We start from the raw sequence: 27689 nt of genomic DNA on the forward strand, positions 1-27689 counted from the left end.
CCACTCTCACTCTGTAGAACAGGGGGAGATCATACAAACTCCACTCACTCACTCAGTAGAACAGGGCGAGATCACACAAACTCCACTCACTCACTTTGTAGAACAGGGCGAGATCATACAAACTCCACTCACTCACTCAGTAGAACAGGGGGAGATCACACAAACTCCACTCACTCTGTAGAACAGGGGGAGATCACACAAACTCCACTCTCACTCTGTAGAACAGGGGGAGATCATACAAACTCCACTCACTCACTCAGTAGAACAGGGCGAGATCACACAAACTCCACTCACTCACTCAGTAGAACAGGGGGAGATCACACAAACTCCACTCTCACTCTGTAGAACAGGGGGAGATCATACAAACTCCACTAACTCTCTCTGTTGAACAGGGGGAGATCGTACAAACTCCACTCTCACTCTGTAGAACGAGGAGATCACTCTGTAGATCAGGGGGAGATCATACAAACTCCACTCACTCACTGTGTAGAACAGGGGGAGATCATACAAACTCCACTAACGCACTCTGTAGAATAGGGGGAGATCATACAAACTCCACTCACTCACTCTGTAGAACAGGGGGAGATCATACAAACTCCACTAACTCACTCTGTAGAATAGGGGGAGATCATACAAACTCCACTCACTCACTCACTCTGTAGAACAGGGGGAGGTCATACAAACTCCACTCACTCACTCAGTAGAACAGGGGGAGATTACACAAACTCCACTCACTCACTTTGTAGAACAGGGGGAGATCATACAAACTCCACTCACTCTGTAGAACAGGGGGAGATCATACAAACTCCACTCACTCACTCTCTTTGTAGAACAGGGGGAGGTCATACAAACTCCACTCACTCACTCAGTAGAACAGGGGGAGATTACACAAACTCCACTCACTCACTTTGTAGAACAGGGGGAGATCATACAAACTCCACTCTCACTCTGTAGAACAGGGGGAGATCATACAAACTCCACTCACCCTCTCTGTAGAACAGGGGGAGATCATACAAACTCCACTCACCCCCTCTGTAGAACATGGGGAGATCACACAAATTCCACTCTCACTTTGTAGAACACGGGAAGAACATCCAAACTCCACTCTCACTTTGTAGAACACGGGAAAAACATCCAAACTCCACTCGCTCACACTCTGCGGAACAGAGTGGGAGATCAAACACACTTCACTCAGTTCTCTCTCTGCAGAAGTGGGAGAACATCCAAACTCCACACAGCAAAGTCGCCCATATCGGGAATCAAACCCAGTCTTTCTCGCTGCTCCACCCAGCAAATTGCTCAACGTTGCATCAGATGTCGTGCGGCGCCGACGGCCGCTTGAATGCGGAAACTTGCGACGGCGTGATGAACGTGCATCAGCGCAGTGCGCTAACCATTCCACCACTTGTCAACAGACACCCCCCCCCCCACCCCGTGTAGCCTCAACAAACTGTTGGGGCAAGTGCTGTTAGCGAGTAGCAGCAGCTATGACGAGGTGGGTGGCCAACACCACGCCCGGCCGCCTTTGTCTCCCTCCTGATGTTTACTAAATACCGAAAAAGGAACTCGGTTGAGGAAATAGGAAAGTCACAAGACTCGTGAACGGGAAGTCATCGCGATGACTGCACTGGTGTGAATTCAGACAAGGAACACGTGACGTGTCACATCCAAGCATTTTTATATGCAATGTTATTGAGGGACTGTGCGTGTTGTCTTGGTGTGGGGTCTGCCGCTCCTGTTGTTCTTCTCCCTTGCCCAAGCTTAGGAATGTGTACTTATGCAATTCGGACTTAAACCCTCTCGACTTTATGTATTTATTTTTTGGTCCTTTGCTTTCCGTTCCTCTACTTTGCACTCCGGCCGTTATTTTTTTGTTATAACTTTCTGAGCTTCATAGCTCATCATATTTCTCCAGGATAAAAAAAAATTCCTGATTCAAGCGGGGATGGCTGTTACCAGTGGCGTAGTAACGACATTATCAGACATTATCAGCTCGGGGGTTGCGGAAATCGATCAGGTGGATCCGTCTCGCATGGTCGCACCGAGGCGATGAATTATCGCGGCTGCTCTTATCTAATCACATCATCGTCATGCTCAAGGTCTCGAACGTTTAACGCTGTAGGGGTGCTCCATCTTTGCAAAAATGCAGCCACTATACGGCTCCGTAGTTACCTCTTTGCAATATGATTGACGCATATGGAATGAAACAAATATCCCAAACGTTGCTGCTGATTAAATTAAAATAAATCGCGAAAGCATTTTCATAAGAAATAAATGCAAACCGCATTATCAATAAGTGTTGTTGTTGTTGCTCTTGTACACTGTGGTTGAAAACAAATCTCGTGGAGGTTGTCAAGGGGGCCCCTCCCAACTCGTAGCTTTGGCCATCAGGACGGGTTGGGGGCCTGCCCCCACGCTCGTTACACCGCTGTTGGCTGTTACGTCTGCTCACTGGGGACGCGTGTGGGACGGAGGGGGCCAAGGCCATCACGGCGCCACGCTCGCAGCACTTAAAACGCGTTGCTGCAGGCACCAGCGCACGCAGGGCGACGACGCAGTGGAGAGAGAGAGAGAGCGACACAGTTCGAGGCGTTTGACGCGCGACGTTTATTCCTCCAGCCCCGTGACTGCCCCTCGCGTTGTCGACAGCTGAATGGCCCATCGGCAGCATCACAGGAAGTTCATGGCTTCGGTCAGCTTGTCCGACAACTTCGATGAAAGCTTGTCTGCAAAACAAGAAGTGAAGACGTTCAGTCGCGAACCCGCCCGTCGACCCCGCCCACCGCGAGGTCATCTATTGCCCGAGGAGTGCCGCCGGCCCTTTGCAGGGATGCCACACGGCCCAATAGCACCGTCACAGCGATTACACTGGTCAACACACTTTTTCTGGCATAAGGTTTTCCAACGGGTTTAAGGTAATTTTGGGGTGCCGATTCCAAATCTGGCATGAGTTTTTGTCTATCACATCAGATTTTTGAGATATCAAATATTGCATTTTCAATAAAAACTGCAGAAGAAAAATATGAAATAAATGTGGATATCTACATAAAATGAAATTATAAACACACTATCCTAAAAATACAGCACCATATTTTAACACTAAAGCAACAACTTGCAATCATAAGTGACAGAGTTAATTTTGGGTAAAATCAATGAAAATGGGGTATGCCGATAGCATAAAAATGATGTGATAGAGCAAATCTGACATCAGATTTGGAATCAGCACCCTGAAATTAGTCTAAAACAGCTGCAAATGTCCAGGCCAGAATTTTTTTTTGTTGACCAGTGTTATTGCACAGCCTCGTGGTTCAAACTGGCAGGCCTCCCTGGTTATTACTGCGAGTGCAGTATTTTAACTACTTATGTATGAGGGTGCCACCCTAACCTACACATCCCAGTCTCCTTCATCCACTCATTCAGGGTGCTACCCTGACGATACTGTCATTAAAATACCGTTGTTATAATCGCGAGGAGCAAGACGGGGAAACCCTGGTCGCCGCACAATTCCAATTAGCACGGTTGGCTACGTACGATGTGAAAGAAGTTTAACATGCACAGAAATGTAAGGATGTTAGACATCCTTGGATAGCGTCTTTGTAGGACATGGGGTGTGATGATATCGTAAATGCCATAACCACCACATTATAGCTATCCTCAGGCGCTACCGCCTGAGGATAGCTATAATGATGATGTGACTTGCTAGATGGCGATTGGTTGGAAGCATTGAAAGAGAAAGCAGGCGGGGAGCTTTGAAAGGGGCAAGGGGTCCGATGAGGCTGTTAGAAGAGTAGACGGGGAATTGGTGAGAAGCAAGGGGATGGGCGGAGATGAGGGGGAAGGAGGAGAGGCCAATAGGCAAGGGTGAGAAAGGGGCTCTGGGGAGAGGGACGGCAAGGGAGTGATGTTGGCTGGTGATGGGGCACTGGGTGTTATCGTTGTCACCAAACTTTATCCAAGAATTCTAGATTTGAAGCTTTCGTGACTGCAAGGATTCATACTCTTAGTTTTTTCGGTAAAGTCACGTAGGTAAAAAATGAAATTTAAATTAATAAAAGTAAAATAATAAAAGATCACGACGTTTCGGAGGCAACACAAGTCTCCGTCATCAGGTGGGACAGTCACAGCCAGATTTGCTGTATCAAGTGAAGCATCTTGGAATCCCTGCCTCACTTGATACAGCAAATCTGGTTGACTGTCCCACCTGATGACGGAGACTTGTGTTGCCTCCGAAACGTCGTAATCTTTTATTATTTTACTTTTATTAATTTTAATTTAATTTTTTACCTACGTGACTCTACCGAAAAAACTAAGAGTATTTATCCAAGAAGTGCCGCATTTAGAGTCCTTCATGACCCGCGCGCGCGCGCACACCCCAGCCACGCTCCCCTCCCCGCCCCCGCCCCTCCTACCTGCCCTCTTCTGGATCTTCTTGTGGCGCTTGACGGCTGCGCGCAGGGCCTGGCCCTGCTGGAGGGGGGGCACGGCGCGGATCTGCGCCAGGTCCACCCGCCGCAGGGCCACTGGGGCCTCCTCCTCCTTCGCATCGCTGGGCCTCGCTCCGCCCTTCCTCCGCGCCCGGATCTCCACCGTCATCGGCCCCAGCTGCCGCAAGCAATGCACGGGTAAAGGCGCAGCCCCTGCAACGGCTCGCCGGCGGCAGAGGCCACCGGCAGCCACGACAGGGAGGCTGCTGCAGCACGCCACCGCCGCTTCCGACGGTGTGCTTGGCCTACTCCTCTACGCTGTAGACGCTGCTCACGGTTTTTAGTTTTGCTTTACACTTTACACTGTTGCCGAGCACGCGAGCCAAAAGGCCTGAAACGGTCAAGCGACCAGCAACAAACAGCACCGTAAAAGTGGTGATAAATTATGTTGATGGGCAACACGGTGGTGAGACGTTAACTACCTTGCTTGGGGTATGAAGGTTGTGGGTTAGATCCCAACCCTGATGCTGTATATGTGGAGTTTGCGTGTCTCCCTTTCTCTTCCCGTGGTCGCACGGATTTTTCTCCGGGTCCCCCAGTTTTTCCCTCCACATTTACACTCGATGAGCGTTTCTATTATTTGGCTGCAGTTAACTTTCCAGGTGACAAGCCAGGTCGCTTCTGAAAAAGAGCTAAATGGCTGAGTGGGCCTTACCTGGTAAAATATAATAGTTTTAGTTTGTGTGATCTCAATTGCTGTAATTTGGAGGTAATGTTTCAGCATTGGGATGTTTTACCAATAACAGTTCAACTGTGTGTGTGGGATTTGCTATGGGAGGAATCTGGTGAACCTGGAGAAAGCCCAGAGAACAGGGGAAAACTGACTCCACTCACTCCACACACACACACTTGCATACGCACTCACACTCTGCAGAATAGTGGGAGAACGTAAAAATGCCACATTCAACTCTCTCACTGTAGAACAGGGAGAGAACATGTAAAATTCCACTCACTCACTCTGCAGGACAGGGGGAGAAACAAGCAAACACCACAACCTCAGACACACACTCTGCAGGACAGGGGGAGAAACAAGCAAACACCACAACCTCAGACAAACACACACTCTGCAGGACAAGGGGAGAAACAAGCAAACACCACAACCTCAGACACACACACTCTGCAGAACAGGCGTTGCCCATCGCTGTGCCACGTACCCTGCCACCCCAAACATTCGCGTGTGACGCAGCGCAAACCGCCCTGAGATTCTCACTTCCGAATTCAAGCCTTCGTCCATCGTCTCCTCCTGCTCTTCCTCCTCCTCGTCGTCGTCGTCTCCTCCATCATCCACATCATCTGCACCCATCCCCTCCTTCATCCCCTCCTCCACCTCCTCCTCCACCTCCTCTCCGTCCATGTTGGCCAAAGCTTCGTGCGAGGAGGCTCCGGCCGTCACTCCGCCCGAGGTGACGCACCACGTGCCCGGCTCGGCCTCCGTTTGCAGGCCTTGGGGGCGGGTTGCGATGGTGCCACAAAACCACAAAGAGCGCGGGCGAATGAAACTAGTGCCGGAGGTGTCGGCAGCCGATTATTGACACTTCGGAATTAACGTCGTCCGGGTGCGGTGTGTCTCGCCGAATGTGTGACCCTCTCGCGGTGCGATGTTCGGTGTGATGATCTGCCAGTGTGGCACGCGGTGTGATGCTCACCGGCCAGCACAGCGTCGTCCTCCCTCTCCAGCGCATCCAGGTCGAAGGCAGCGCCCATCTCGGCGACGATGGTGGCGCTGATGTGCGTGGGCATCGTGTGCTGCTCGGGGGGGTGCGTGTAGTAGCTGATGCGGCCGCTGGGAACGCCACGCGGGGGACAGATGGGGGAGGGGGGGGAGGGGTCAACATTCAGCCCCGCAAGTGCTCGGTTGCGACACTGCTGGCCGAAGGGTCGCGGTGCCCTGTCATGGAGGGGGGGCATGGGGGGGCTACTCTTCCATACCGGAGGCGAGTAGGTGAGCGAGTGGGTGGGCGGGTAAGTGGGTGGTGGGCGGGAAGGCGTGCGGGCGAGTGGGAGACCGAGTGGGTGAGCGGGCAAGTGGATTGGAGGCTGAGTGAGTAGGTGAGCGAGTGGGTGGGAACGCGAGTGGATGGCAGGGATCATGTGGCCCGCAAGTATTAACAAGGGCGGCCTGCCGGGTATAAACCGTGGACCTATAAACCGTGTGACGAGTGCCAAAACGCGCTCCCGCGGGGCTATGTCGCCGTACAGAAGCAGGAGGAGGGTGAGGAGGAGGAGGAGGGTGAGGAGGAGGAGGAAGGTGAGGAGGAGGGTGAGGAGGAGGGTGAGGAGGAGGAGGAGGGCGAGACCTGGTCCAATCGGTGAGCACGGCCTTGGCCGCCTGCTCGTGGTCGGGCACGGCGCCGCGCTTGAGCCGGCCCTGCCTGCGCGCCAGGTGGCACAGGAACTCGCGGCTGTCACGGAAGTTGCCGACGCCGTAGTGCTGCATGATCTGTGTGACGGAGACCCCCGGCCCACACGCGGTCAACACACAGCCCACACGCGGCCCACACGCGGTCCACACGCGGTCAACACCCGGCCCACACGCGACCCACACGCGTCAACAGTCAACACACAGCCCACGCATGGCCCACACGCGACCCACACGCGTCAACACACAGCCCACGCATGGCCCACACGCGACCCACGCGCGGCCCACACGCAACCCACACGCCACCCAGACGCGACCAACACGCGACCCACACGCGACCCACACGCGACCCACACGTGACCCACACGCGACCCACACGCAGTCAACATGCGGCCCACACGCGGTCAACATGCGGCCGACACCTACAGCGACACCACTTTAGCGCTCAGGTCAAGCTATTTCACCTGTCTGTACAGTTTCAGACAAGCTTAGTGCAGAACTGAATGTTAATGCTTAATCGCAACTCAGTCCATGCGAGTCTCTGTGTGAACCCAGGTTAATTGCGAGGGCCCATATCTAACAGAGAAGGTCCTTGCCTATATACGTGGAGCAGTTTCGCCAGCGTCGATTTAAGCAAAGCCTGATGAGACACTGATTGTCGAAACCAGCACCTGCTTATAAATATGGAGCTGTTAACGAGTGTTGGTTTGAGCTCGCCTAACTGTCGATGAGATGCTGAATATCAAAATTAGTCCTTGCCTATAAACCAGCTGGAAGTTCACCAGCATTGGCTCAAGAAAAGCCTGACTCTGCTGCTGCTGCTGATGAGATAATGCATTTCGAAACCTGTCCAAGAGTATACCAGTCTTAAACAAACGCTGCTGAAAGAATTCACTCCCATGAGGGCCACGTTACAGGTGGGATGTGTGATGATGAGATGTTGAATGTCACTGGCATTGATTGTGACCCCGTGACCTCCCGCAGCTGTGTTTCTGGGCACCGCGGTGGCTAGGAGATGTTAACTACATCGCCTGGTATACAGGATGTCGTGGGTTCGATCCCGACTTTGACGCCTTGCTGTATATTTGGAGTTTGCGTGTTCTCCTCGTGGTGGTCGCGTCAATTTTTCTCCACGTCCCCTGGTTTTTCCCTCCACATTTGGAATCAACACTGCTATAAATTTCCACTTTGTCGAGCAATTATTTGTGGCCAGGTCGCTTCTGAAAAAGAGCTTTACAGTTACTCTTTGGGTCTTTCGGTAAAGTCACGTAGATAGGTTCAAAGAAAATAACAAAAAAACTACGACGTTTCAATCGCAACACAAGCGGTCGTCATCAGGAGGAAAAAAAAAGAGAGGAAAGCTGCTGAAGCAGACTGCCTCGTAGTGTTTTGTTATACTGGTAGGAAGCACCTGGTTCCACCAGCCCACAGGGGATTATTGTGTCCGTCCATCCGTCGTGCATCCAAAAATGGGAGGGGTCGGGCTGGGTGGAGAGGAGCTGGGTGGGGAGGGTGGGAGGGGTGAGGCTGGGTGGGGAGGGGCTGGTCACCCCGTGGTGCCCTTATAAAACTCAACGTTTAACCTACTCATACCGGCTTGTGCCCAGCCTCACAGTCAGGCATATTTGTGGAATACACCACGCCGCCGTTGACCCTGCAGGCCATTGACCGAGCAACCCAACGTTCCTACCAGCTCCCTCCGCAGTACAATGTGTTTTGTTGTTTTCTTTGAACCTATCTACATGACTTTACCGAAAAACCCAAAGAATATTAATTCCTGCAGTCACGAAAGCTTTACGTCAAGATTTTGCTCTATAGCCCAGTGGGCTTTACCTGCTAAAATCAAAAATGTTTAGTTAATAGTTAGTTAATGAAGGCTGTGTAGGAGACCCTGAGCCAAACCTGCTATTCACCTGGGTCGGCAACAATATTTAGAATCAACGTGCGTAGATACTATTCAGGCGCAATAACATTTCCAAGCGATGATGAGCCACTTCGTTGAGCCATCATTTGTGACGACCAGGCCGCTTCTGAAGAAGAGCTACACAGCTCAGTGGGCCACACCTGGTAAAATAAAAAATAGTTTCGTTTCATTTTCTCCTAAAGCTCTCGACCACACCCCTGGGAGTCCCGCCCCCCCCCCGGTCCCTCTACCCCCCCGTGCCCCCCCTTCCCCCCCCACGCACCTGGCTCTTACTGCACCGCTTGAGGATCTCGTCCACCGGCCCCACGGCGTCCACCAGCTGCTCCACCTTGATGCAGTTGCGGAGGATGAGTGCGGCGCCCGACGTGGCGGCCGCCATCACGATGCCGGGCGAGTCCAGCAGACGCACGTGCTTGTCCAGGTGAACCTCCTGCACGCACCTGATAGTGGAAAAGAGGGGGGGGGGCAGATTGGGGCGGAGGGTGGAGGTGGGGGGTCACGCGCGAGGTCAAGAGGCAATGCTCGCGGCCGCTGGTGCTTGACGTATATGCGTCAGTCCGTGCACCAGTCCGGGCGTCAGTCCGTGCGTCAGCCCGTGCGCCAGCCCGTGCGTCAGTCCGTGTGTCAGTCCGTGTGTCAGTCCGTGTGTCAGTCCGTGTGTCAGTCCGTGTGTCAGTCCGTGTGTCAGTCCGTGTGTCAGTCCGTGTGTCAGTCCGTGCGTCAGTCCGTGCGTCGGTCCGTGCACCGGTCCGTGCGTCTGTTCGTGCGTCTGTTCGTGCGTCAGTCCGTGCGTCAGTCCGTGCGTCAGTCCGTGCGCCAGTCCGTGCGCCAGTCCGTGCGCCAGTCCGTGGGTCAGTCCGTGCGTCAGTCCGTGCGTCAGTCCGTGCGTCAGTCCGTGCGTCAGCCGGTGCGCAATCCGTGCGCCAGTCCGTGCGCCAGTCTGTGCGCCAGGCCGTGCGCCAGTCCGTGCGCCAGTCCGTGCGCCAGTCCGTGCGCCAGTCCGTGCGCCAGTCCGTGCGCCAGTCCGTGCGCCAGTCCGTGCGCCAGTCCGTGCGTCTGTGCGAGTGTCTTGTATGTCTGAGTCAGTGTCTGAATCAGTGTCTTTGAGTGTCTTGTTGTGTGTGTCTTGTGTCTCTGTTGTGAGTGTCTGTACGAGTGTCTGTATGAGTGTCTGTGCGCATGTGCGTTTTGTCTTAAATGGTGCAGTGTGTAAACATTGCCACGAGGGAGATAAAGGCGGCCGGGCGTAGTGGGGGCCACCCACCCCTTCAAGTGCCTTGTCGACCTTCATAGGTGCTACTAGCTAACAGCACCTGCCCTGAAAAGTCTGTTAACTCTATACGGGGGAACTTTGTCTTTGTCTTGTGTCTACCAATATGAATGTCTCTGTCTCTGTGAGTGTCTGAGTGTCTGTGAGAGTGTGCCGGGCGTCTGTCTGTCAGAAGCTATCAGACAGAACAATCGCCATTTGGCACGAAGTGGTGGTGATGTCACCACGGCGCCTGTGCTAGGCCTGGTGAACTTTGAGGCCTTGTGGAGTGTTGAAGGCTCGCTGACAGGAGGTCACAGGACAAACCCAGTTACCATGGGTTGACTGAATGAGATGACCGGCAGATGCACCACCTGTGCCCACTACTGTGCCACCTTGTTGTGTTTTAGCCGCCCAGCGATCTGCTAATTGTTGTGAGCGTCGCTCCTCTGCCCTTCGCTGTTGTTCCCTCCCCAGTACCATCCTTCACGACCCTCCTCCACAGAGGCCGATCTTAACTATAAAACTATTGTTATATTACCAGCTAAGGCTCACTGAGCTACATAGCTCTTTCCAGAAGTGACCTGGCCACAAATGATAGCTCAACAAAGTGTCTTATCACCATGCGGAAATGTATTGCAGCCAAAAACTCTAAACGCGTGTTTATTCTAAATGTGGAGGGAAAAACTGGAGGACCGGGAGAAAAATTCACGCGGCCACGGACAGAACATGCAAACTCCAAATATACAGGTGGCAGGGTCGGGATCAAAGCCACAACCTCCTGTATACCAGGCGAGGTAGTTAACATCTCAACACCGTGGCGCCCCACTGGTGGCAGTCAATAGTAAGTCCACTCAGCTCCATATCCTTCCTTCTCACTCACACTCGCTCACTCACACTCGCTCACTCACTCTCACGAACGACACAACCGGTCGATTGAGCAACGGTGGACATGTTCTTTAGCCAAGTGCCACCAGGGGGGTTAGCCTGGCAAGTTACTTGGTGACCTCCGGTGTGGTGGTGTCACCGGTGGCGGCACGGTGTGGGTGACATACTTGGTGACCCCCGGCGTGGCTCCAACGGTGCATGCTCGCGAGCGCTTGAGGCTGTTGATGAGGCTGCTCTTGCCAACGTTGGGGAAACCTGAGGACGGCAGCAGCCAAAGTTCCACACCCGTCACAAACGTTGCCCCGAGCGGAACCTACTGCGGTCACCACTGCAAACGCCGCAACCACCGCCACCACTACCGTCACAACCGCAACCACCGCAACCAGGGCCACGACCAACAACACCACGACCAACGACACCGCAACCGCCATCGTAATCAGCACAATCAACGGTTGGAGCAGTGACATGGCCGAGCGGTGGTACGTTTCGCTGCTTGTTGTAGAGGTTCGTGGTTTCAAGCCGGCAGGCCGCCCCAGTTAATACTGCGGCACGCTGCATTGACCATACAATTGGAGGCGCCGTCCGCTTGACTCACGGTGAACATTCAAGATGCCGTGAAGTCATTCTAACGGAGAGTAGCGGGCCATTGTGGGCCAGCGACACAGTCCGATTGTGCAATTTATTTTTAAAATCACACCGCAAATTACTTAAACGAGACGCACGCAGGAAATCAGCCACCATCGACACTCATCGATTTGCCGCTCACCCACCCTTGCTCCCACACCCACCCGTGTCACCCACCCAGGCCCACTCATCCACCCAGACCGACCCGTGTCACCCCACCCAGGCCCCTGGGTCACCCACTGACTTCCCACTCACCTCTCCACCCACCCTCTGTTACCCAGCTGTGTCACCCTTCTAGGACCCACTCAGCCACCAACTTTCCACTCACCTACCCACCCAGGCCCACACACCCACCCACCGTACCACGCCCAACAGTGTCACCCACCCAGGCCCACATACCCACCCACCTTCCTACACCCAGCTGAGTCACCCACCCAGGTCCACACAACTGTAGTGGTGGTATTGATGTGCGCCGACAGTGATGGATCACGGGGCGCGGGGTTGGGCACGCGATGTGGGCGTGGCATGGACGCGCGCGCCGGTGGTAAGGCGCGCTCACACAAGCTGGGAAAAGAGGATCGTAGCGAGTGCGCAGTGATTGGTCAGATAGGTGGGTGCTCTCAGCGACGTCCGCAGGAGGAGTATAAAGGGAGACGCGCGAGAGCACTCGTGGTCAGTGTTAACCAGTTGAAGACCGAAGACGGGGTGGAGGAGGTAGTGGCCCGAGACCCCTAGTCCCGCCGTCCTTGTAGGGACCGGGGCCCTGTGTGGCTCGGAGCCGAGACTGGGGGGACCGTAGTCCGACGCCCGTGTGGGTCGGGACGGTGGTACCCAGAGCCGAGACGGGCACCCCGGCTGGGTGTGTCCCGGAAGGCTACGGGGCGTAAGAGCCCGTGTCAGTACAGCTGAGTGGGTGTTGGTCACCCGAGTAGCTGAGTGGGTGTTGGTCACCCGAGTATAGCTGAGTGGGTGTTGGTCACCCGAGTATAGCTGAGTGGGTGTTGGTCACCCGAGTAGCTGAGTGGGTGTTGGTCACCCGTGTAGCTGAGTGGGTGTCCGTCACCCGTGTAGCTGAGTGGGTGTCCGTCACCCGTGTAGCTGAGTGGGTGTTAGTCACCCGTGTAACGAAGTAGGGTGTTAGTCACCCGTGTAACGGAGTAGGGTGTTAGTCATCCGTGTAACTACAAGTTGGTGAAATAAAGAGTGTGCTACCCGTGAAGTCGTCTCCTGCCGAGTTACTACTTTACAACTGGCGTCAGAAGTAAACCTGTCTTCAAGGAGAATGGACACAAGGAAGACTTCTCGTTCCCACGTGCAAGACCGGGGAGACGACGACGTACCGGTGACACCACCCTCGGGAGGAGAGGACGAGGAGTTGCCGCCGATGCAGCAATTCGCGGAAATGGCCGATGCTCCGCCCGCCTCCGACACCAGCCTGCAGGACGCACACTCCCGCCTGGCGGAGTTGCTGCTCGTCGCCGCTGCGATCTTGGCGGAGATCTCCATTCCAGCGGCCGGTGGAACGCCTGCGGGGTTGGAAGAGGCGGCGCGGCTGGAGGGTTCCCGCCATAAGGCGTTTCGCGCCAAAAGTTTTGGAGTTGGCGCCATTTTTGAGGGTCCGCCTCCGGTTGGCGGGAAACGCGGACACCACGTGGCCAGAGGTCTCCACACAGCGCAGCCCGCGTCATCGGCGAGCGCCGGAGCTCTCCATTTTGCGCCTGCAGACGGAGCCGACATTTTCTACAACCACAGCGGCGCGCGGGAAAATCGTTCCAACGACGACGACGACGATCGAGTTCTCCAGCAACGATTGCCCGCGCTGTCGGTGTTCAAGGCGGACGGGGGCGACTGGGGAGCCTTCCAGCGACGGTTCATCGCGCATCAAGAAATGTCGGGGTGGTCCGACACCACTGCCCTGCGCGCGCTGCCAGCGATGCTCGACGACGACGCGCTTGCGGCCTTCACGTCTGCCCCGAGGTCGTCCCGCTCAACGCTCCAGGCCGCGCTGCACCTGTTGGCCAAGGTGTTCGGGCCGCCCTCGACCTGTCGCCACCAGTTCTACGATCGGCGGAAGGTGGTTGGAGAAACAACGCTCGCCTATCGCACGGCGCTGCTCGCCCTGGCGGACTCAGCTTTTCCCCGCATGGACAAGGAGGGGAAGGACGCCATGGTGACGGAGCAGCTGCTGGCGCTGGCTCACGGATTGGGAGTTCCCATTAATACGGCGGACGAAATGGACATCTGCTCCCTGGGGATTGCCACGAGTATCCACGCTTACGAGGTCCTACAGCGGAAGCCGACGGTCGTCTGCGCATCGGTGGAGAACGGGGCACCGGCCGCCACGATCATCGGACCTCAGCCTGCTGTGCCTCGGGAGGAGGCCTTCGCTGGTTCAAGGCCGGGGGAGTGGAGAACGGGAGGTCGTTCGCCCACACGCTCCTCCCGCAAGCTGGAGCAACCGAAACCTACGACGTCCCTCGTCGTCTGCTACAACTGCGGCCTTCGGGGCCACGTCGCGTCCGGGTGCCGGGCCCCGCGTCAACGCACCGCGGGACCACGTCCGGACGACGACCAGGGCCTCAAGGCATCCCAACTGAACCCGGCAAGTCGCGGCACCTCACACGTTCGGTCCACACGCACGGCACGTTCGGGTCGCCGCTTAGCGGTGGGGGGACCGTGTATGGGCACCGGGGGTTCGGTTCGGCGAGAGGGGTCCGCGTACGGCCCGAAGGCAGTCGAGTGGTCCGAATTGGCCCACAGGATTGTGGCTGCGTCGGCCGGGTCGTCCGTGGTAACGGGGTACATTGACGGGGTTGAGGTCCGGGTGCTCGTGGACACGGGTGCGTCGGCCACTATTATTTCGGACCTTATTTATAATATTCTTCCCGTCCAATGTCGACCACTTCTGCCGGTGGACGTACCATTTTACGCGGCGAACGGGGGATCTTTGGGAATCATCGGCCAGATTCGGGCGAATATTTGTATTGGCGACATTAAATTGGCGGGTCCTATTTTTGTATCATCATCGTTGGCCGTTCCTTGTTTACTAGGCACGGACTTTCTGTCTAAAATGCCCATCAAAATTCTCATAGACCAGGCCTGCATTGAGCTTCCGTCGGGTCGGCGGGTTGAGTTTTTGAAGAGTCCAAATAAGATACGCACGGCTTGTGCGACGGTGCAGGCGCTGGCAACCCGGACTGTACGGGTGCCCCCGGGATCGCAAATGTTGGTACCCCTTCGGTTGAGAAAACCCCTTGGGGCGGATGCGGGGGCACAGGGAGTTCTATTGGGGCCGTCTAACAGGGCTAAAGGGGACCTCGACTTAGCGGTGGCCCAGACCATGGTGAGGGGGGACAGTGAGCCGTTCGTTGTGGTCCTGAATACGGGGTCGCGGCCGGCCGTGATTACGCAGGGAACGGTGCTCGCTCACGCCGCGCCGCTACCCGTCGAGGAACAGCTCGTTGCTCACGCCGATTCAAATGTCGATACGCATCCCCAAAGTGAAGAGGGGACGGAGTGGTTGGACTCGTTGTGTGCCGGGTCCAGTACCTTGTCCAGTGTGCAGTTGGGTGCATTGAGGGGCTTGCTGCTCGAGTTCGCTGACGTGTTTAGCAGGCACAAGTACGACATTGGCTGCACAGACCTGTTGCGCCACCACAGAGACTGGGGACGCGGCCCCTATTCGACAGAATCCCTTCCGGCTCAGTCCAGCCGAGAAGGAGCATGTGCAGTCGGCAGTAAATGACATGTTGGCGGCCGACATCATTGCGCCCTCTTCCAGTCCGTGGGGTGCTCCTATCGTCTTGGTTAAAAAACAGGATGGATCCCTGCGGTTCTGTGTCGATTTCCGCCGCCTAAACAAAATATCAATGGCCGATGCGTATCCGCTCCCCAGGATGGATGAGTCGCTGGATGCCTTGGCAGGAGCACAGTTTTTTTCGACGCTCGATTTGCTTTCGGGATTTTGGCAATTGCCCCTCGATGACGAATCAAAACCTAAAACCGCTTTCCGGACACCGGGAGGCCTATTTGAGTTCAACCGATTGCCCATGGGTTTACATTCCGCTCCTGCCACGTTCCAGAGGCTCATGGAATTGGTTTTGTCAGGCCTTCAATGGGACACCTGTTTGATTTACCTCGATGATATCATCGTTTTCAGCCGAACTTTTGAGGAGCACCTCCAGCGACTGAGAGCAGTGTTTCTCAGGATGCGTTCCGCGAAGCTAAAATTTAAACCGGCTAAATGTTTTCTGCTTCGGGAATCGGTCAGGTATTTGGGCCATATCGTTAGCCGTTCGGGGATCTCGACGAACCCTGCTAAGACGCAATGCGTCGGCTCATGGCCAACACCGACCTCTGTTACTGAAGTCCGCAGCTTCATAGGATTTGCCTCCTATTACCGTCGTTTTGTCAAGCAGTTTGCCACCATAGCCAGGCCCCTGCACGCTTTGACGGCTAAAGGGGTGCGGTTTCACTGGGGGCCGGAGGAGGAGGCCGCGTTCTGCTCCCTTCGTGACGCCTTGGTGCAGGCTCCCCCCTTGTGTTACCCCGATTTCACGCAACCGTTTGTGCTCGACACGGATGCCAGTAACACGGGTATCGGGGGAGTGCTCTCACAGGTGGTCGGGGGGGTCGAACGGGTGGTCGCCTACGGTAGCAGGGTTCTGTCCCCCGCGGAACAACGCTACTGCGTGACACGGCGTGAATTGCTGGCGATTGTGTTTTTTATACAGCAATTCAGGCCGTATCTGTATGGCCGTCACTTTACGGTTCGCACGGACCATGCGGCTCTCCAATACGCTATGCGGGTGGCGCAGCCATCCGGCCAATTGTCCCGATGGTTGGAGGTCCTTCAGGACTACCAATTCACGACGATTTACCGCAAGGGGTTGCGCCACTCGAATGCGGATGCATTGTCACGGTTGCCGACGCGTACGGAATGCGCATGTCAGTTAGGATCGGCGCGGTGTAAACCCTCTGTCGATGTCCCCGCGGAAGTGGTGCTAGCCGCCACGGATACTACGGGGGTCGACGCCCCCACGGGGAGGGACTCGCTGTTAGCATTGCCTCTCATCGAGTGGGGCCGTCTGCAAATGGCCGACAGCTCCCTACTCGCGCTACGTCGGAAGGTTAACGTTCCCGAGGGCGGGGAAACGCGGGTCGGTTCCTGGGTGTGCAGACAAGGCCTCTTGATGAAGTGGGACTCCATGTCCCGGCGTCACATGCTTGTGGTGCCGGTTGCTGTACGGGGTAAGGTCGTCCTGGCTGCCCATGAACGACTCATGCATCTGGGGTTTCACAAAACACTCGCCCTCATTCAGCGAGACTACTATTGGCCTGGGATGGGCAATGACGTGGCGAACATTCTTAAGGGGTGTGTAGGGTGCGCTAAAAGAAAACCGCCACCAATAGCGGCTAATCCACCGCTGCAATCCATTCAAGTTTCGCGCACGAACGAATTGGTCGCACTAGACATCTTGGGGCCCTTTCCCACTACACCTCGGGGAAATAAGTTTCTGCTGGTTGGCGTAGAGTACTTCACCCGCTGGCCCATGGCGTGGCCACTCGCCAACCAGTCGGCTGCGGCAGTGGCGGACGCCTTTGTCCAAGGTTACGTTTTGGACAAAGGCGCCCCCGAACGCTTGCTGACGGATCAGGGGAAAAACTTTTCGAGTGTTTTGTTGCGCGAGGTGTGCGACCTGTTGGGTACAAAGAAAGTACGTACCTCCCCGTACCACCCGCAGACTGACGGTATGGTTGAACGTCTGAACAGGACGATTACGTCTATGCTGTGCCAACAGGTATGCGACGACCAGGTGGATTGGGACTTACAGGTACCGGGGGTACTAGCGGCCTATCGGATGGCACCCCATGTGGCGACGGGGTTTTCTCCATTTTTTCTGATGTATGGGCGGGAGGCTGATCCGGCCATGGACGTCCAACTGGGGATTTCACAGCCACGTGCAAAATCTAAATTGGCAGACCATATTAAGTTTAACATCGCCAAATTGGCTGAGGCGCGAGAGGCTGCGAGATTGAATTCACGCTCTCGGCAGATCGCGAACGAGCGATTGCATGAACGGAAGGTGCATACGCACAATTGGGAACCGGGCGATAAGGCCTGGCTGCATTGTCCACACGCACCGTTGGCTACGTCCCCCAAACTGTTGAGACCATGGAGGGGACCGGTGGAAATTGTGCGGGTTGCACGACCCCAGAGTATACAGATTAAATGGGGAAAACGCCGTTGGTACGTGCACCCCTCCCGACTGAAACCCTACGCGGCGCCGCGTGACCCCGGGTTGTGCCGTGACGACCGAGCGTGTGATGTGACCGTCGACTCGGGGAGGGATGTGTCGCAGGCTGATCCTCACGTGTCTCCACCTGACCCACCCCCAGGTGTCTCGGACCTGACGGCTGTTGACCGTCGGGAACCGGAACCCCGCGGCTCACGCGGAGCCCCGATGCCTGGCCCATGCCTTCCTGAACTGCCGGCGCCGCCGGATGGCCAACTGCGTCCTGTGCCGTACGACGGTCCGGCAAGGCGGACTCGGGCAAGGACGCGACACTTTTCATGAAAAAAAAAAATATTTTTTTTTCTTTTTTTTTGTTAAAGCCCGACCTCGTTGCCGGCTTCCCCCTCTGCCGGGGTAATGTCCCGTTCAAGGGACGCTCGGACACATTGGGACGCTGCATGAGTCGGATAGAAAAGAAGAGAAAATGAATAAAGAAATTTTTTTTTATTGTTATTCTTTCCGCATACACAGTATCGTTGCCACTCGCCGGATTGTGCATGTTGTTCTTGTTGTGGGTGTGGCGGTTGCTGGGTTTTGCGGATTGCGGTGTTCATGTTGTGTTGTTAGGGTTTGTTGTTATGTTACGGGGCACACATGGGGGTGAAGGGGTGTTGTATGTTTTATTAGCAGCCGGGTCGGCTGCGAGCTATGTGGTAGGGGGTGATGTAGTGGTGGTATTGATGTGCGCCGACAGTGATGGATCACGGGGCGCGGGGTTGGGCACGCGATGTGGGCGTGGCATGGACGCGCGCGCCGGTGGTAAGGCGCGCTCACACAAGCTGGGAAAAGAGGATCGTAGCGAGTGCGCAGTGATTGGTCAGATAAGTGGGTGCTCTCAGCGACGTCCGCAGGAGGAGTATAAAGGGAGACGCGCGAGAGCACTCGTGGTCAGTGTTAACCAGTTGAAGACCGAAGACGGGGTGGAGGAGGTAGTGGCCCGAGACCCCTAGTCCCGCCGTCCTTGTAGGGACCGGGGCCCTGTGTGGCTCGGAGCCGAGACTGGGGGGACCGTAGTCCGACGCCCGTGTGGGTCGGGACGGTGGTACCCAGAGCCGAGACGGACACCCCGGCTGGGTGTGTCCCGGAAGGCTACGGGGCGTAAGAGCCCGTGTCAGTACAGCTGAGTGGGTGTTGGTCACCCGAGTAGCTGAGTGGGTGTTGGTCACCCGAGTATAGCTGAGTGGGTGTTGGTCACCCGAGTATAGCTGAGTGGGTGTTGGTCACCCGAGTAGCTGAGTGGGTGTTGGTCACCCGTGTAGCTGAGTGGGTGTCCGTCACCCGTGTAGCTGAGTGGGTGTCCGTCACCCGTGTAGCTAAGTGGGTGTTAGTCACCCGTGTAACGAAGTAGGGTGTTAGTCACCCGTGTAACGGAGTAGGGTGTTAGTCATCCGTGTAACTACAAGTTGGTGAAATAAAGAGTGTGCTACCCGTGAAGTCGTCTCCTGCCGAGTTACTACTTTACACAACCACCCACCCACCCATGTCCACCCTTGACACCCACCCAGGCCCACACACCCACCCACCCTCCTACACCCAGCTGCGTCACCCACCCAGGTCCACACACCCACCCACCCTCCTACACCCAGCTGCGTCACCCACCCAGGCCCACACACCCACCCACCCACCCTCCTACACCCAGCTGCGTCACCCACCCAGGCCCACACACCCACCCACCGTACCACGCCCACCACTCACCGACCACGCCCACAGAGATGGACGTGCGGATGTCCCGGTTGCGGCAGTAGTTGCCCAGCAGCCGCATGAGCCCCTCTGCGCCCACGCACGCCGACGAGCCGAGCAGGTCGGCGGTCGCACGGCCCAGTGGCACCCTGCTGCGATGCTGCGTCACAACGTCGCGTGCACAACAACAACAGCTAAGTGGAGGTGATGTCACCACGGTGCCTATGCCAGGCCAGGTGCACTTTGAGGCCACGTCTCGAAGGCTCGCCGACAGGTCACGGGACAGACTCAGGTGGTGCCATGGGTTGACTGAGATGACTGGCAGATGCACAACCTGTGCCCCCTACTGTGCCAACTGTCACGCACACACACAAACACAAAGATCCCCTGTGTAGCCTTAGACTGGTGGTGCAAGTGCTGTTAGCGAGTAGCATCTATGAAGGACGGCACGCCACACGAGGGGGTGGGTGGCCAGCACCGCGCCGACCGGCTCTCTCTCCCCAGTGGTGATGTTAACACACCGCACCAGGTACACATTTTAAGGCTGAGTCGACCTAGGGGAGGCCAGTTCAGATATTCGTCACAGACTCTTGCCGTAGGCGTGAGAGTTGAATTTGGATCGCCGGGTTCGTAGCGCAGTGCGCTAACCGCCAGATTACGGCTCCCATACACACGGATACACAAACACACGCATATACATACCATATATATTCACAACACAGAAACGTACACGCACACACACTCACACGGGTCTCACACATACAGAGACAAGGGAGCAATAGCTGGCATACATCATGGGGGTGTAAGGCTCAGGATAGGAGCCTGGATGAATCAGGGGTTAGTCAGGAAAAAAACCCGAATGAATGACTCATGAGGTGTACGGTTACAATAGGAGCCTGCATGAATGAACGACTGAATCGTGGGGTGTGAGGCCCGGCATGGGAAGTCTGGATGAATAACTGAACGAGAGGAGAGTGGTGGGGGGGGGGGCTCCCTTACCAGGTTCCTGCTCTGCTGCTGTGTGGAGGATTTGAAGGCAACGGTGGGGAACTCGTTCCGGAGATACTTCAGCCACTTCTCGACCACGTCCTTTGGGACAAGGTCTGTAAACACAAAGATCCGACATGTAGCCTTGAACAGACTGTCGGGGCAAGTGCTGTAAGCGAGTAGCACCCAACCAAATAAACAACCTCTATTATGAGCACCTATGAAGGCCAGCAAGGGACGTGATTCGTGAAGTGATGGTGTGGGTCATCACCACGCCCTGCCGCCTTTGTCTTTCCGACGCTCATGTTTACACACAACGCTCCAAGCACTCTTTTAAACAATTAAAAATAAACTCCTAAACTAAAATGTATTCTACCAGCTAAGGCCCAATGAGCTATGGAGCTATTTTAAGAAGCGGCCTGGCCACAATTGATAACTTAACAAAGTGGCTTATCGTGTGGGAAGTTATAGCGACCAAATACTCCCATTTAAGGCAGAATCGACCTAGGAGAGGCCTAGGACTGGTTCAGATGATCACCACTGATGTTGGCCATCAGTGGGAATCATACTCAGATCACAGAGTTCATAGCACAGCATGCCAGCCGCTATGCCACAGCACCCCACACATAAAGATAAAGATCCCCCGTGTAACCTTTAACAGGCTGTTGGGGAAAGTGCCGTTAGTGAGCACCTATGAAGGCCGGCACGGCACACGAGGAGGTGGGTGGCCAGCACCACGCCTAGCCACCTTTGTCTCCCGAGTTGCGATGTTTACACATCGCACCAGGTACTCATTTGAGGCTGAGTCGACCTAGGGGAGACCCAGGACCGATTCAGATAATAATCGTCACTGGTGTTGGCCGTGAGTAGCAATTTAACTCCGGTCACCAGGGTTCGTATTGCATGTGCTAACCACTAAACCACTACTTCCCATGGAACTTTGTGTTTACAGGCCTTGCACAAATATCACCAAAACCGCCACCATCGTTACAAAAAACATTATCATCATCATCACCAGATGCGCGAATGCACACACATGCACGCACGCACACACACGCACACAAGCACACACACACAGATTCCCCATGTAGCCTTAACAGTCTGTACGAGTAAGTACTTTTAGCGAGCCCCTATGAAGGCCAGCATGGCACACTAGGGGGTGGGTGGCCAGCACCACGCCCGGCCACAATTGTCTCCCTAGTGATGATGTTTACACAGCTCAGCAGGTACTCATTTAAGGCTGAGTAGACCTAGTGGAGGCCCAGGAGCCGTTTATATAATTGTCACTGGTGTTGGTCGTCAGTGGGAATCGAACACAGGTCGCCGGGTTCGTAGAACAGCGCGCTAACCACTAAACTACCGCACCCGCACGCACATACGCACACGCACGCACCCACACGCACGCACGCACCCGCACGCACACACGCACCCACACGCACGCACCCGCACGCACCCGCACACACGCACGCACCCGCACACACGCACGCACCCGCACACACGCACCCATGCATCCCCACACACACACGCATGCGCAACACGGTGACTGCGCCCCAGCGTGCCCCCCCGGTGCCCGCGTGACCGCGCACCGATCTTGCTGAGCACCAACACGATGCGTTTGCCGGTCCCGCCCTCCATCACCGCCTGCTCCACCTGGGGGCAGCGGCAGCCCAGAGGATCTCGCGCGTCCAGAACCTCCAGCACCACGTCGGCCGCCTCCACCACCTGCCGCCCGCCGCCACCACCACACCACCACCGTTATTATCACCATCACCACCACTGCCACCGTTATCGTCACCACCACCGCCGTTACCATCACCACCACCACCACCACCGTTATACCATCAACACCACCGCCACCGTTATCGTCACCACCACCACCGTTACCATCACCACCACCGTTATCATCACCACCACTGCCACCATTATCGTCACCACCACCACCGTTACCATCACCACCACCGCCGTTACCATCACCACCACCACCGCCGTTACCATCACCACCACTGCCACCGTTATCGTCACCACCACCACCGTTACCATCACCACCACTGCCACCGTTATCGTCACCACCACCACCGTTACCATCACCATCACCACTGCCGCCACCACCGCTATCATCACAGCCACCATTACATCACCGCTATGGTCAGGACAATCACCACTACGACCAGCACCACCACGGTCACCAACATTATCCCCACCGCCACTATCATCACCATTACTGCCGCTAGCACCATAACCACGAAGGCCACCACGATCACCAACGCAGTCAACACCACCACCGCAATCATCAGCACCATTATCGCTGTCACCACCGCAACCATCATCACCACCACCAACCATCACTACTGCTACCATCATCACCACCACCACCAACCACCACCACCGCAACCATCATCACCACCAACCATCACTACTGCTGCCATCACCATCACCACCGCAACCATCACTACTGCTGCCATCACCACCACCACCGCAACCATTATCACCACCACCAACCATCACTACTGCTGCCATCATCACCACCACCACCAACCATCACTACTGCTACCACCATCACCGCAACCATTATCACCACCACCAACCATCACTGCTGCTACCATCATCACCGCAACCATTATCAGCACCACCAACTAGCACTACTGTTGCCATCATCACCACCACCGCCACCGACAATCACTGCCGCCATCGTCAGCCGCCGGAACCATCAGCACTTCCGGCGGCACCATCACTGCTGCCGCCACCACCGTCATCATCATCAACGCCTCCATCACCACCACCAGCAGCACCCTTGCACATCCCTTACGGGGAGCACCGGTGGATGTGTGAAAGGGGTGGGGGGGGCACTCGCACCTTGCGGAACTCGCGGTAGTACGCCTTGCGCGAGCCATCGCTCTCCAGGAAGCAGCTGCTCTCCAAGCTCCGCATGGTCACCTCCTGCAGCTCCACCCACGGGGGGGAGGGAGGGTGGGGGAGGGAGGTGAGGTGAGGAAAGGGAGGAAGGTGAGGAGAGGAGGGAGGTGGGAGAGGGAGGGAGGTGAGTAGAGGGAAGGAGGTGAGGAGAGGGAGGGAGGGGAAGAAAGGGAGGGGAGTGAGGTGAGGGGAGTGAGGTGAGGGGAGTGAGGTGAGGGGAGTGAGGAAAAGGAGGGGAAGAAAGGGAGGGAGGTGAGGGGAGGGAGGGATTATTTGTTATTGCTTTATTGGCACCCCAAGTCCCCCCTTGAATAAGAGATGTAAGCTAGCTCTATCTTCATTAGTCACTGAGCACTGGGCCCAAAGGCCCTCAACGTTATGCGGCCAGCGACAAAGAGCACCGTCAGCGTTTTAATAGATAACAAGAGTGTGGCGTGCGTCTTGAACTGAGCAAGGTTTGTTGTTGTTGGAAGCACTTTTTGGAGACAAGAGACGATGGTGGTGATGATGGGAGGAGGGAATTTAAGAGTGCAGCAGTGCGATGGGAGCAGAGGGAGAAGTAAGCTGCCCTGCAGTGTGGCGAGGGGGAGTGAGTGGGTGGGTGAGAGGGTGAGTAGTTGAGTGGATGAAAGGTTCATGGGAACAGCGACCACGGTAGTGGCAAGCCAGTGCTGGATCACCAATCAACTTGACTGCTCTAAGACGTCTTCTTGGTTCTTTCGGTAAAGTCACGTAGAATGGAAATAATAAAATAATAAAAAATAAAACATCATAAAATTCTTTCCATTCTACGTGATGACTTTACCGAAAGAACCAAGAAGATGAATTCCCTGCAGTCACGAAAGCTTTAAATCGAAATTTGCTCTAAGACGATCGCCGTACGGTGGTGCAGTCAGTGCTACGAAACCACCACCACCACCACAACAACGACGGGCAAGGTTGTTGCAAATGCTACGGTGATACCAGCGAAGGGTGGGGGGAGGGGGGTTGGGTGGCTGGGGGAGGGGGGGCCGGGGCCAGGCGCTCACCTTGCTGTCAAACGCTCGCTGCCGCTGCTGCACGTCCTTCTGGAAGCTCTCAAGGCTGCGTCTCTTCTGCTGCTCCTTCTCCCGGGATTCCTGCTGCTTCCGCTTGCGCTCCTCGACCTAAATGGGCGCACGCGTGCAAGCGCGGGAGAGGGGGGCGCCGCAGCAGCGAGACGCTGACTACTTCCTTCGCCTGGTACACACAAGAGCTCGTGGGTTCGATCGCGACCCTGACGCCTGTTGGATATTTGGAGTTTGCGTGTCTCTCACTCTCCCCATGGTCGCGTGGGTTTTTCTCCAGGTCCACCGGTTTTCCCCTCCACATTTAGAATTAACGTGCATTTACAGAATTTGCCTGCTAGCCACTCCATCGGGCTACCATTTGTAGCCAGATCACTTCTGGACAAAAAGCTAGATAGCTCAGTGGGTCTTACCTGGTAAAATAAAAATAGTCAATCAATAGTTAGCTCATTACGGCCATGTAGGAGACCCTAAGCCAGCAATGCTCAAGTCCCTGGGTACGGTCCCTGGGTACGATCCCTGGGGTTTGTGGGGTTTGTAAAAATTATGTAATAGAACTGGGCTGGCGCTGTGGAAAACGTGAGTTGAACCCAGACGAGCAACCTGCTATTTACCCGAGTTGGCAACAATCCTGTTTTCATTTTAAACAGGCCGTCTCCTCCAACTTCTATACACCCAAACTTTCTCACCTCTCTTATGCGCTATGATAAAGGGCCACTGGCTGCAGCAGTAACACTCAGAATGACGTCTCCTCCTTGTACGTCATCTCACAAATACATTGTCCCACTATGAACCCTTTCCCGTTCTGGGGAGAACACGAAAACTCCAAATATACAGCAAGGGCGTCAGGGTAGAGATGGAACGCACGACCTCCTGTATACCAGGCAAGGGAGTTAACATCTGACACCTCTGATTATCACGGTTGGCTACGTACGGTGAGAAAGAAGTACAACATACGGTACGTACATCTCGCCGCCGTGACGCTTCCAGATTCACTCCCAACACCAGTACTTGAGCGCGGCTTCACCACTCACCCGTTTCTCCCTCTGTTCTTGGCTCCGCTTGACGTGCTCCTTGAAGGAGCCGATGTTAGGAAGTGCGCTGCCCTTCTTGGGCTCTGCCTTGGTTTTCCCGTCATTGCCGCTCACCGCTCCGAGCTGGACAGCGAAGCGAGCGGCACGCAAGAGATGTCAAACACCGGCGCTCGGGAAACGACTTCGCTCAATCCTTAGGACTCGCTAATCGGTATAGTGCAGTATAACCGGCGACAACCAGTTTAAGTCGTATCAGCTCATATCTTGTCGTTTTAACGTCGTTGGCGTATAGGGGACATTGTGATTGGTTTAAGTCGTCGATCAGTTTCACATCGTCGACAACACTGTTTACATTCGCTTGGGAGTTGCTCGATCACTGGCTACTAACTACCGACTCACTACCAAGTTGTGTTTTTGTGTTTCTCGCGCTTTGCTCCAACGTGGCGAAGGGAATACTGTATTTTGCCGCATATAGCCGTATACGCATAAAACCCGCAAACGCATATACCCCGCAAAAACAGCGTTTTGTGTAAAACAAATTTCAGATAGCCCGCACCTCCATATACCCCGCATGCATTCATATATTTAACGTCGTTACCGCAACTTAATTCCATCATATTAATACGAAGTTTACATTTGTAATACATTCCACTATAAATTGTTAACATTAAAATCATAACGTGCACAAAGAAATCAAACTAACTGGAAACGAGTGAACTGTGTTGTCTCTCTCTCTGCTTGTGTGTCTGTCTGTGTGTCTATGTTGTGTGTCTCTGTGTGTCTCTGTGTTGTCTCTCTCTGCTTGTGTGTCTGTCTGTGTGTCTCCGTGTCTGTTTCGTCTCTCTCTCAAATTTAGTTCTACCTGATGACGACTGCTTGTGTTGCAATCGAAACGTCTTATTCTATTATTTAACTTATTTTCTTTCTACGTGACTTTACCGAAAGAACCAAAGAGTAGAACAGAGGAGGCCTTTAGGAAAATATTACACAACGCACGAAGTACATGAAGGGGTCAAACGAAATACATGCGCGTTTAACAATACAAGTGCCAACATGCCCGGAGCAAAAGGCGCCACAAAGAGGATTCGGGGACCTGGAACCCGATCCCTCGGCGATCGATTTGGTCCACCGATTAAGCACCGTTTGGCTACGTACGGTGCGAAAGAAGGCCAACATGGCACGTACATACATACACGCATTTGGGCAGCAGAGGGCAGCGCGACATATTTTCCGATTGTATCAAACAGGACTGTACGTCTATGTTCCTCGCATTCACCCGATCGTATCCGCCCTGCGCGGTGAAGTATGGTCAAACAGCCCAACACGACTGACGCAGTGGGAAGCGACCTCTTCATCCAGCAGTGGGTCCCGTAAAGGGCTGTAACATTTGTAAACTTTAAAAGTGATCCTAAATTAATGCTCTCTTCGGCTCGAGTTAACCTAGCTGTCGACCGAAATGTATGCTCATTTCAGGCCGAGTAGACCTAGAGAAGTCCCAATGCAGCCCGTCAGCTCTTTCGGTAAAGTCACGTAGGTATAAAATAAAGAAATATAAAATCACGACGTTTCGATTGCAACACAAGCAATCATCAATCATGATCATCATCAAATGTTCTTGCTGTGGTTTTCACACCTGATGATGATTGCTTGTGTTACAATCGAAACGTCGTGAGAATTTTATTGTTTTAAATTTTTATTATGTTATTGTTTCCCTTCTACGTGACTTTACCAAAAGAACCAAAGAATATGGGTCTCTGCAGTCACGAAAACTTAAAATCGAGATTCGCCCATCAGCGAAAACGCAGTGAGGCCTATTGTAAAACCGGGAGGCCTTACGGCTTTCCTAGTCCCTGCTGCGGCAAAAGGGGCCTCGAGCCCGGTAGGCGAGACGCTACTCACGTGCTTGGCGATGCGCAGCCGCTTGTGATTGGCCACGTGCTTCCCTCCCTTCTTTTGTTCTAAGACAACAACAAAAATACACTTTAGACAATTACTCCGGTCGCCTTGCAAAGTGAAACATTTTTTATCAGGAGTGTAAAACAGTTTTAAGTTTAGATAGAGTTTTTACTGCGCGTCATGTTGTACACGTGCTGGGGTGGTACGGCTGCCGTAAATCAAAAAGACTTTTAAAAGTCGTAAAATTGTCGTAAAATATCTTCCACGATGCTTGGAAGAGAAATAAAACGCTGCCACTTCTCCCAGAAG

The 27689-nt window shown here is 54.7% G+C and overlaps 1 protein-coding gene across 1 annotated transcript; it reads right to left on the reverse strand.

The window, feature by feature from the left end:
- Positions 1–2588: 2588 nt before the first annotated feature.
- On the reverse strand, positions 2589–27639 carry GNL3L (G protein nucleolar 3 like). Its single transcript, XM_061574361.1, has 15 exons — positions 27553–27639; positions 27384–27442; positions 25485–25607; positions 24433–24549; positions 23345–23428; positions 22078–22213; positions 20504–20607; positions 19520–19664; positions 11072–11159; positions 9030–9207; positions 6782–6924; positions 6131–6267; positions 5695–5927; positions 4410–4602; positions 2589–2726 (listed from the first exon to the last, which is right to left on the reverse strand). The coding sequence occupies exons 1-15, from the start codon at positions 27560–27562 to the stop codon at positions 2671–2673; spliced, it is 1806 nt and encodes a 601-aa protein (XP_061430345.1). The 5' UTR covers positions 27563–27639; the 3' UTR covers positions 2589–2670.
- Positions 27640–27689: the final 50 nt, after the last annotated feature.

This window comes from Lethenteron reissneri, chromosome 55 (assembly GCF_015708825.2).
Source record: "Lethenteron reissneri isolate LAM-NWPU_2019-01 chromosome 55, ASM1570882v1, whole genome shotgun sequence".
Lineage (NCBI taxonomy): Eukaryota > Metazoa > Chordata > Hyperoartia > Petromyzontiformes > Petromyzontidae > Lethenteron > Lethenteron reissneri.